We start from the raw sequence: 11,459 nt of genomic DNA on the forward strand, positions 1-11,459 counted from the left end.
GTAGGGGCGGGGGTGCCTATTCATCTCCAGTAGCACGTGTCCTCACCATCTGTGAGAGAATAGAAGATAAAACTTTTAGGATTTCGAAGTCAATAATCTCGCACGACAAGAAATCAAATGAAATGGAATTTTTCTAACAGTTCCATAGCCTCCCGAAGATAAGTACAGACATCTCCATACCGATCTGTGAGATTCTAAAAAATGGGCTTGTGACTCACGACTCCTATGAACCTATAGCTCTAATTCTAACTTGTCACGAACCAAGTTATCCCTCCGTGAACCGTCATGATAGCACTTAGTCTCTACAACTAGGTAAGCTTAACATTTGCAGAATAATAAAATGATATAATAATTTTAGCAACTAACTATAATAGAATGACATAACTGAATACCATGCCGCTTGGCATGTACAATAACCAATCATTCAGAAATACATAATATGACTAAAACCCAGAGCATCATGAGTCACAAACTACAACAAGAAAATATTATCTCTATACTCCAGAGTCTAGCAAAAGGAACTACAGGAAGTGCTTGACACGGGGAAGAGTAGAAAGGGACTCTGAGGTCTGCGGATGCAACAGATATACCTTGAAGTCTCTATAACTGGTTTGCCTTACTGATAATGCAGCTGATAAGCGGTACCTGGATCTGCACACGAAAAACATGTACACGGAAGGGCATGAGTACACCACAATGGTACCTAGTAAGTGCCACGCCTAATCTTAGTCGAGTAGTGACGAGATCAGGTCAGGGCCCTACTGGTATATATAAGACAGAATAAAATATCGAAGTAAAGATAAATACTAAAACTTAACAAGAATGAAATCACAGAAAAACAATAGTTGAGTACATAGAGATAACAATAGGGGGTCTCACAGGATACCGTGCCATAGTCCCGAACGTAAATGTGCAAAGGGGGATCTACCAGAATACTATTCAGCAGTCCCAAAGTAAATATGCAGAACAGGGGGATCTACCGGAATACCGTTCCGTAGTCCCAAAGTAAATATACAGAACAGGAGAATCTACCAGAATACTGTTACGTAGTCCCAAAGTAAATATGCAGAACAAGAGAATCTACCGGAATACCGTTCCGTAGTTCCAAAGTAAATATGCAGCTTAAACAAAAAAATTAACAAATACAGCAAGAAAACCTACAAATTCGACTAAGTACCAGTCAAGGAAAAACAAAAATTTCACTAAACATGCTGCCCAGAGTTCAGATAAGCAATTGAGGCAAATAAACAGGCTATTCTAAGCTAACATGATACTACACATGCAGATAAAACTCAAATAAGAAGAAGAAAGGGTTATTACTCAGTAAAAAACAGATTTTACAACAATTAGCCCTTGTACGTACTCGTCACCACACATACATGGAGCTCATATATCATAACGGTACCAAATCTTAAGGGGAGTTCCCTCACACAAGGTTAGGTAAGCCACTTACCTCAATCTAAACTCAAATCAATCCGTAAAAATGTTTTTTCCACGAATACCTAGCTCCAAATGGCCTAAATCTAGCCAAAACCAATTACATAACATAAATATAGCTACAAGAACTAATTTAGCTAACGAAATCAAATCTAAGGCAAGAAATTAGAAAAACGTCCAAAAAACCCTCCTCGAGCCCACATCTTGGTATCGAGTAAAAGTCACAAAATATGAACACCCGTCCACTAACGAGTTCACTCGTACCAAAATTATCCAAATCTGATATCAAAATCCCAATCAAAACTCGAAATCTTAGTGGAAGAACTTCTTTCCATTTTTCCAATTTTCACCGCAAATCTGAAATTAAATGCTAAAATTAATAATAGATTAGTGTTCTATAACAAAAATCAAGTTAATAATCATTACCCAATTGATACCTATGAAAATCTCTCAAAATCTCATCCAAATCCGAGCTCCCAAACTCAAGTTTTGATAAAAAAAATGGCTAATCATCGATTTTAAAATGTTTATATCTGCCAATGTGCTCACACTATGCGATCGCAGAATAACTCATGTGATTGCGTAGAAAAAAATTCCAACCCATTTAAAAATATACTATGCGAATGCGTCAACACACACGTGATCATGAACCACTGACTACTCACCTCTATGACGTGTTGCCCTCACGCGACTGCATTGAAACCTCAGTTAAACTTCACTACTACTTCAATACCTCTTCGCGAACACGGCCTAGCCCACGTGTTTGCGATGCACAGCCTGACCAACATATGCGATCACATCCCTTCACTCGCGAACACATAAGGCAAATTTACACTGCCCTCAAACAAACCTATGCATTCACATAAGAGAAAAGCAGCAACTGAACACCAGCAAATTTCTGCAACCTTCCAAGTCCAAAAACTAGTCCGTTAAACACCCAAAACTCACCCGATGCCCTCGGGACCTCAATCAGACATACCAACAAGTCCTAAAATATCATATGAACTTAGTCGCGCCCTCAAATCACATCAGATAACGCTAATTTCACGAATCACCCTCCAATTCAAACTTAAAGAACTTGAAACTTCAAATTTCCATAACCGATGCCGAAATCTATCAAACCACGTCCGATTGACCCCAAAGTTTACACACAAGTATTATTCAACACTATAGACTTATTCCAACTTCCGGAATCAGATTTCTAACCCGATATCAAAATTTCCACTATTAGCCCAAAACTCCAAAAATTTGACTTTCGTCATTTCAAACCAAAATGAGCTACGTGCCTTAAAACACAATTTAGACATGCCCATAAGCCCAAAATAACCCAACGGAGCTAACAGAATCGACAGAATTCCATTCTGAAACCATCTGCATACTGTTCCGACTACGGTCCGAATTCTAAGACTTAAGCTTCCATTTAGGGACTAAGTATCCCAAAACACTTCAAAAATCAATCGGGGAAAAACAGTTAATGGGGGGATTTGAGGCTCTAACTCTCAAAACGACTGATTGGGTCGTTACAAATTAATATGAATGCAAATAAGAACTTTCCCCTTTTGTTTTTCCAATCATCTAGATTTGCCAATATTACTACATAACACAACTTTAGAAGAGTAAAAAGTTTAATCATACACAAAAGGTCAAATGATATACAATTCAGTACCTCTAGAAACAATACATCCAATATCTATGTTGAACTGACCGTGCAAGTCATGCTCTTTGTGCATGGTGAATGGGAAGATGTTTCATTGCGCCAAAGAAACCACACGAGGAAAATTTCTCCAGTTTAGTCATGATTAAAATGAATGTTACGTTTCATCAAAATTAGGTCCTATATATAATGTCCTATTTCTGCTATTTTCTATCACATAGCTTTGGGCCATTTTCAGTTAGTTGGTTATAACTTTTTTTGGTCCAAGTCTGGTTGGTCTGAAGTGTAGCAATAGTCACTTTTAAGTTCATTATTTAAAATATATTCATAATTTATAATGTATTTAAAGATTAGTCAATTCATCCAAATTTCAGAACTATACAACAACAACAACAACAACAACTACCCAGTAAAATCCCACATAGTGGGGTCTAGGGAGGGTAATGTGTACGCAGACCTTACCCCTGCCCCGAACGGGATAGAGAGGTTGTTTCCAATAGACCCTCGGCTCGATAAGACGAAAACAAAGTAAAAAAAGGAGAAAATTCATTAGTAAATCCAGTAGAAATCAAAATAGTAATAGAAACATAAAAACTGAAAGATGAATGACATGCAATAACAGTAACCATAATCTACGACCCGGGTCTAAGACAAACAACAAGAATAGTGTGGGATCAATATAAACTGCAAGCCATCTAAGACCAACCCTAATCCAACCCCGCCTCACCCCGCGAGGGTCTCTCCCGGGATAACCTTACAATCATTGCACAGCCCTCTATCACACCTTTTGAGGAGAAGGTAATCGATCTGAGTCTTCGCCACTGAACTCTGGAAAGTAACCAGATGCTCCTCCCTCTTCGGAAAAGTCGAGTTCGCAATCACCAACTCGAAGGCCTTAGCGAAGTCTAACAGTGAAGTACCTCTTCCGTTCCTATCCCCAAAGCCAAAGCCATCATGCACTTCGCCATAACTACCAGCAACCACCCCAATATGGCCATTAAAATCCCCACCAATAAATAACCTCTCAGTAGGTGGAATACTACGCACCATCTCATCCAAGCACTCCCAAAAGCGCCTCTTAACCTCCTCATCCAAGCCCGCCTGCGGGGCGTAGGGGCTAACGACATTGAGGGTGCACTCACCGATCACCAACTTAATAAATATTAGCCGATCATTCACTCGCCTAACCTCAACCATAGACTCTCTAAGATCCATATCCACTAAGATACCCATTCCATTCTTACCCCTCACGACTCCAAAGTACCACAACTTATACCCATTCGCATTCCCCGCCTTCATCCCTGCCCACCTAGTCTCCTGGACACAAGCTATATTAACCTTTCTCTTCTGGAGAGTCTTTGCCAACTCAATAGACTTACCATCAGCGTGCCTATGTTCCACGACCCTATCCTCAATCTACAAGCTCCCTCTTTCCCCTTACCCTCCTTTCCTCTCGTCCCAACCACTGATCCCCTCCCTGCCCCCCTACTCACCCCCGGTACCCCTCGTGGACATGACCTTACTCTACCATCCCACACCACAACCACTATACCTATGCCAAACTCTGGAAGACACTAACACTGACCCAAACTATAAAATAACCGATTGCAACTACAAGAATTCTAAAAATATGTTTAAAGTGATGCTAACTAACTAGCCACAAATTAACGAACATAGAGAAAGACACAAGAAAACGGGAGGTACCAACTTCTGATAGAAAGAACCTGGAAATATGACTTGATGCGCCCGGTGATGCTCCGTTATACTCGCCCATATGCCTTGCACTTGCCTGAGCAGACACAGCAATTCCCGCGAATATAACCCGAGTGCTTTGGAACCCAACGTCCAGCCTTTTGTGACTAAAAAATGGCCTGCTCTGCTTTGCCCGTCCACCTCCCACCCGTCACCAAACCGCCACCAAAAGTGCTACCTGAAATGCATACAACACACCACAGGACCAAGAAAAAGGGGGGGGGGACTGTCACCGGAATGGTCGCCGAAAAATAGTGCCAGTCCGAGACAGAGTAGTATGGCGAGGAAAGGTTTGAAGAAAGTGAAACACAGAGGAGGGTGGTTTGGTTGGAACGGAACAGTAGTAGGAAGATGAGATGGCGCCGGTGAGTCGCCGGCCGCCGGCCTAGCTGCTGCTAAGGTTAAAAGAAAGAAAGAAAGAGGAAGAAAGAGAGGGCGCGGGGAGAGAGAAAGGAGGAAAAAAGGAGAGAGAAAGAGAAGGACGCTAGGAGAGAGAAAGGAGACGAGTACTCACCTGGGGAGTGTCGTCGGCTCTGTGGTTTGCCGGAGGATTTTCCGGAGAAGTTGAAGAGAAGGGAAGGTGGAGATATTACCGTTATCGAAGAGAGAGAGAGAGTTTTCCCAAATTTCAGGACTATGTCCAAATTCAGGACTTAGTGTCCTGAATTTTTGAGCTACTAATTTAAAATTCGGGACTAAGTGTTTTGAAATTTTTGAACTACTAATTTAAAATTCAGGACATATTATTCGAACTTCTAGACATAATTTTTGAACTTTAGGACACGATGTCCTGAAGTTTGAACTTTAAGGTTTAAACTCTAGGATGTCGTGTATTGAAGTTTGAGCGAAACTTGCTAATATTCAAATACATTGTAAACTATGAATATATTTTAAACAACATGCTTAAAAGTTGTTACCTGGTGTCATATGCACTATTTATTTGTATCCGAAGCTAATGTAAAGTTAGTATTAATTGGGTCGGATGTAGCTTTGGGTCGGTTGTATAAGTTTGGGTTTCCGGATCTCTATGAATAGAAAGGACCCAGAAAATTTGTATATAGCTTTGGGTCAGTTGTATAGGTTTGGGTTTCGTAAAAATAGCACGGGCTAGCCAGTTTTCAGACTAGTTATTCAAAAATATCTAGTATTTGCAAAATCAATGAAAAATAGCCATTATTTTGCTGCAACACGAAAAGTTCCAGCTACTAGAAATCGGTGCACCTGTGCATAAACTTCAAGTATATTATGATAGAACTCCAACACGCAGAAAGTTCCAACACGCAGAAAGTTCCAGTATAATATAAACTGCAAGCCATCTAAGACCAACCCTAATCCAACCCCGCCTCACCCCGCGAGGGTCTCTCCCGGGATAACCTTACAATCATTGCACAGCCCTCTATCACACCTTTTGAGGAGAAGGTAATCGATCTGAGTCTTCGCCACTGAACTCTGGAAAGTAACCAGATGCTCCTCCCTCTTCGGAAAAGTCGAGTTCGCAATCACCAACTCGAAGGCCTTAGCAAAGTCTAACAGTGAAGTACCTCTTCCGTTCCTATCCCCAAAGCCAAAGCCATCATGCACTTCGCCATAACTACCAGCAACCACCCCAATATGGCCATTAAAATCCCCACCAATAAATAACCTCTCAGTAGGTGGAATACTACGCACCATCTCATCCAAGCACTCCCAAAAGCGCCTCTTAACCTCCTCATCCAAGCCCGCCTGCGGGGCGTAGGGGCTAACGACATTGAGGGTGCACTCACCGATCACCAACTTAATAAATATTAGCCGATCATTCACTCGCCTAACCTCAACCATAGACTCTCTAAGATCCATATCCACTAAGATACCCATTCCATTCTTACCCCTCACGACTCCAAAGTACCACAACTTATACCCATTCGCATTCCCCGCCTTCATCCCTGCCCACCTAGTCTCCTGGACACAAGCTATATTAACCTTTCTCTTCTGGAGAGTCTTTGCCAACTCAATAGACTTACCATCAGCGTGCCTATGTTCCACGACCCTATCCTCAATCTACAAGCTCCCTCTTTCCCCTTACCCTCCTTTCCTCTCGTCCCAACCACTGATCCCCTCCCTGCCCCCCTACTCACCCCCGGTACCCCTCGTGGACATGACCTTACTCTACCATCCCACACCACAACCACTATACCTATGCCAAACTCTGGAAGACACTAACACTGACCCAAACTATAAAATAACCGATTGCAACTACAAGAATTCTAATAATATGTTTAAAGTGATGCTAACTAACTAGCCACAAATTAACGAACATAGAGAAAGACACAAGAAAACGGGAGGTACCAACTTCTGATAGAAAGAACCTGGAAATATGACTTGATGCGCCCGGTGATGCTCCGTTATACTCGCCCATATGCCTTGCACTTGCCTGAGCAGACACAGCAATTCCCGCGAATATAACCCGAGTGCTTTGGAACCCAACGTCCAGCCTTTTGTGACTAAAAAATGGCCTGCTCTGCTTTGCCCGTCCACCTCCCACCCGTCACCAAACCGCCACCAAAAGTGCTACCTGAAATGCATACAACACACCACAGGACCAAGAAAAAGGGGGGGGGGACTGTCACCGGAATGGTCGCCGAAAAATAGTGCCAGTCCGAGACAGAGTAGTATGGCGAGGAAAGGTTTGAAGAAAGTGAAACACAGAGGAGGGTGGTTTGGTTGGAACGGAACAGTAGTAGGAAGATGAGATGGCGCCGGTGAGTCGCCGGCCGCCGGCCTAGCTGCTGCTAAGGTTAAAAGAAAGAAAGAAAGAGGAAGAAAGAGAGGGCGCGGGGAGAGAGAAAGGAGGAAAAAAGGAGAGAGAAAGAGAAGGACGCTAGGAGAGAGAAAGGAGACGAGTACTCACCTGGGGAGTGTCGTCGGCTCTGTGGTTTGCCGGAGGATTTTCTGGAGAAGTTGAAGAGAAGGGAAGGTGGAGATATTACCGTTATCGAAGAGAGAGAGAGAGTTTTCCCAAATTTCAGGACTATGTCCAAATTCAGGACTTAGTGTCCTGAATTTTTGAGCTACTAATTTAAAATTCGGGACTAAGTGTTTTGAAATTTTTGAACTACTAATTTAAAATTCAGGACATATTATTCGAACTTCTAGACATAATTTTTGAACTTTAGGACACGATGTCCTGAAGTTTGAACTTTAAGGTTTAAACTCTAGGATGTCGTGTATTGAAGTTTGAGCGAAACTTGCTAATATTCAAATACATTGTAAACTATGAATATATTTTAAACAACATGCTTAAAAGTTGTTACCTGGTGTCATATGCACTATTTATTTGTATCCGAAGCTAATGTAAAGTTAGTATTAATTGGGTCGGATGTAGCTTTGGGTCGGTTGTATAAGTTTGGGTTTCCGGATCTCTATGAATAGAAAGGACCCAGAAAATTTGTATATAGCTTTGGGTCAGTTGTATAGGTTTGGGTTTCGTAAAAATAGCACGGGCTAGCCAGTTTTCAGACTAGTTATTCAAAAATATCTAGTATTTGCAAAATCAATGAAAAATAGCCATTATTTTGCTGCAACACGAAAAGTTCCAGCTACTAGAAATCGGTGCACCTGTGCATAAACTTCCAGTATATTATGATAGAACTCCAACACGCAGAAAGTTCCAGTATAATATACTAGAGATTGGAGCACCGGTTCTCCAATTTCCAGTCCATTATGCTGGACCGGTAGGTTATACTGAAACTCCAGTATATTATACTGGAGTTTCCAGTATAATATGCTAGAACTTCAGTATAATATACTGGAGGATTTTTCGGATTTTGAACAGTGTTTTTGTTCAGATTTATTTTTACATGAAAGTGGCTAAATTTCGATTACTTTTGAAACTGTAGCTATTTTCGAATGACCACCAGTAAATCTAGATATTTTTAAATTTCTCCCTTGGGTTTCCTGTTTTTGTTCATAATGTAGAGCTCATTTTCTCTTCCAGTTCAATAAGCCCTAATTCTTTCTAACTTATTTTTCTCCCCATTTGTGGGTATTAACAATGTGCCTAAAGAAAAGTGAGAAAAAGGAAATGAAGAGTTGTTTTAGCTATCGTTTATTTGGTGAACAAGTAAAAATAAATAAGGTCATTATTGGTAACCGAGCGAAAATCAACTATTTGGTGGTGCCCTAGAAAAATCATCCAAAGTTGTACTCAAACACAAAACTCAATATGCTCCCGATATAACTCCCATGTAACATCATGGACGGCTCAATAATATTTGTGGCCTAAAGCCAATATTTGATGGGAGACCTTAAATACCTTTCTAAAATAAATTTTTTTATATATATACACACACTTTTCTGGAGGCTATTTTTCTAACATTTTTATATAAAAAATTATTATTCATTTTTCTTAATTAATTTTTTCTAATAATTCTTTTTGGGCCTGTATGATTTTTTTCTGCGTTTTGAACACTCGCATTCATATTTTTAGTTGACATATTTAAATTTTAATAAAATATTAAAAAGATAATCTATAACTGACAGAAATAACAAAAATATTAGATAAAAATAACGATAAGAGAATCTGATTCAAGAAAATCAATGACTTGATTCCAAAATATCTTTGACTACTCAGCAACTTCATTTTGAAACATGAGGAAAAAATATAAGTGGTTATTTTTAGTTTAAGTGGTTAGATGGATGGCTGTTTAAGTTAATTTTTTTTTTAAAAAAATATGCTTCTTAAAAGTACTCATTATTTTCCAAAAAGAAGCAATAACTAATTAGCCTATTGTTTGTGAAAAAGCGCACCCAAAATTGGGGCATAAAGCATATGCTTTAGTTGCTTGACACTAGAACCGGCTCTGCATAACGTAAGGAACTGGAGGTAGGCTTGCCGAACTAATATAAGATTTTCTGGGATCATTTATTTTCCTTTTTACTTAACCGTTCTTATCTGAAAATAGTAGTTAGATGACTTACTCTTTATATTATCGACTAAAGTTCAAAATGGGAACAATTTGCCCCCTCTTATATTTTTCATATATATTGAATCGGATGCAGCAAGATTGCCTGCACTAGCTGTTTATACATCCATGTGACACATGTCATGTATAATCAAATGCAGCACCATTGTCTGCACTAGCTGTTTATATTATTTAAGCCATTTGAATGTAGATGTAGCACTGGCAATTTCCTAATTCCCATTCAACATACATGTCCATCGGTCTAATTTAGGGATGGCAAAATGGTTAAAAGAAAACAGTTAATCAACCATATTATCCACTGAAAAAATAGGTTGGATAATGAACTTTTTAAAAACGGGTCAAATATGAATAAGAACCATATTATTCATTTAGAAAATGGATAACCAATGGGTCTAACTTTTACATTTGTAGAGCCTCAAATTGGGGGTTCTCAAGTTAGGGCAACTAAGAATCTCCCAAAAGTGATCATATGCAAGAATTTATGGATAATATGGTTGCCCATATTATCCGCCGGTTAATCCATTTTTTATCCGAATTAAATATGGATCGGGTCGGATAATTGATCCGATTTTTCATTACCCGATTTCAATCCGAACTATATCCGATCCGATCCGGCCCGCACGTTTTCCACTCCTAGTCTAATTTAAAAAAAACACAAGATGATGGAGTAATGTCACGACCCGGATTTTCCACCCTCGGAAGTCGTGATGGCGCCTACTCATAGAAGCTAGGCAAGCGGCGAAATGTTGGAATTACTAACTCTTTCATTTTAATCCTTTTTAACAATTTGAATTAACAGGTAATCAATACTTAAGTATCAACGATAAACAGAACAAGCGGAAGACTTAAACAGCTAAAATAAAAAAATAACTAAGCCAGTACTACGATGTCAATATACTCCTCTACCCGGAATCTGGTGTCATAATATTCACGGACTGTCTATGAGTACTACATACAAATGTCTGAAAGAAATACAATCTGTCTCGAAGTCTAATGAAAACAGAGTACATAATAAAGTAGAAGAGAACGCCGGGCCTGCGGACGCCTGCAGGACTACCTCGAGATTCTCTGGCTGGACTGAAGGCAGGCTCCCCAAGTGCTACTGTCCAAAAGCTGCTTCGGGATCTGCACATAATGCAGAGTGTAGCATCAGCACAACCGACCCCATGTGCTGGTAAGTGTCTGGCCTAACCACGACGAGGTAGTGACGAGGTTAGGATCAGACTCAGATAAACCTGTGCAGTTATATAATATACAACGGAAAATAAACAGAAATAAACAATTAACATGGGAGGGGGTACATGCTATGGGGGAAAAGCCAACTGCAGCAGAAACTTAAGAGAAACATGAGAGAACAATCCAAGATTTATAACAACAAAACAATAATAACACTGTTGTGGCGCGCAACCCGATCCCTATCATTTAACATTGTTACGGAGTGCAACCCAATCCATTTATATCACTATTGCGACGTGCAACACGATCCAATATAACATTGTTGCGGCGTGCAACCAATCCACATACAACATTATTGCGACGTGCAACCCGATCCAATATAATATTGTTGCGGCGTGCAACCCGATCCAATATAACATTGTTGCGGCGTGCAACCCGATCCAATATAACATTGTTGCGGCGTGCAACCCGATCCACAT

The 11,459-nt window shown here is 40.2% G+C and overlaps 1 protein-coding gene across 1 annotated transcript; it reads right to left on the reverse strand.

Moving 5' to 3' along the window:
- Positions 1–4,950: 4,950 nt before the first annotated feature.
- Positions 4,951–6,763, reverse strand: LOC138874698 (uncharacterized). Its single transcript, XM_070153477.1, has 2 exons — positions 6,223–6,763; positions 4,951–5,021 (listed from the first exon to the last, which is right to left on the reverse strand). Exons 1-2 carry the CDS (start codon positions 6,761–6,763, stop codon positions 4,951–4,953), a joined length of 612 nt encoding a protein of 203 aa, XP_070009578.1.
- Positions 6,764–11,459: the final 4,696 nt, after the last annotated feature.

The sequence above is a fragment of the Nicotiana sylvestris genome, chromosome 8, assembly GCF_000393655.2.
Source record: "Nicotiana sylvestris chromosome 8, ASM39365v2, whole genome shotgun sequence".
Taxonomy (NCBI): Eukaryota; Viridiplantae; Streptophyta; class Magnoliopsida; order Solanales; family Solanaceae; genus Nicotiana; species Nicotiana sylvestris.

Coding starts and splice junctions, on each gene's coding strand:
- LOC138874698 (XM_070153477.1), bottom strand. CDS start 6,763: ATGAAGGCGGGGAATGCGAATGGGTATAAGTTGTGGTACTTTGGAGTC. Junction 5,022..6,222: donor TAGAGGGCTGTGCAATGATT/GTAAGGTTATCC, acceptor TATGCATTTCAG/GTAGCACTTTTGGTGGCGGT.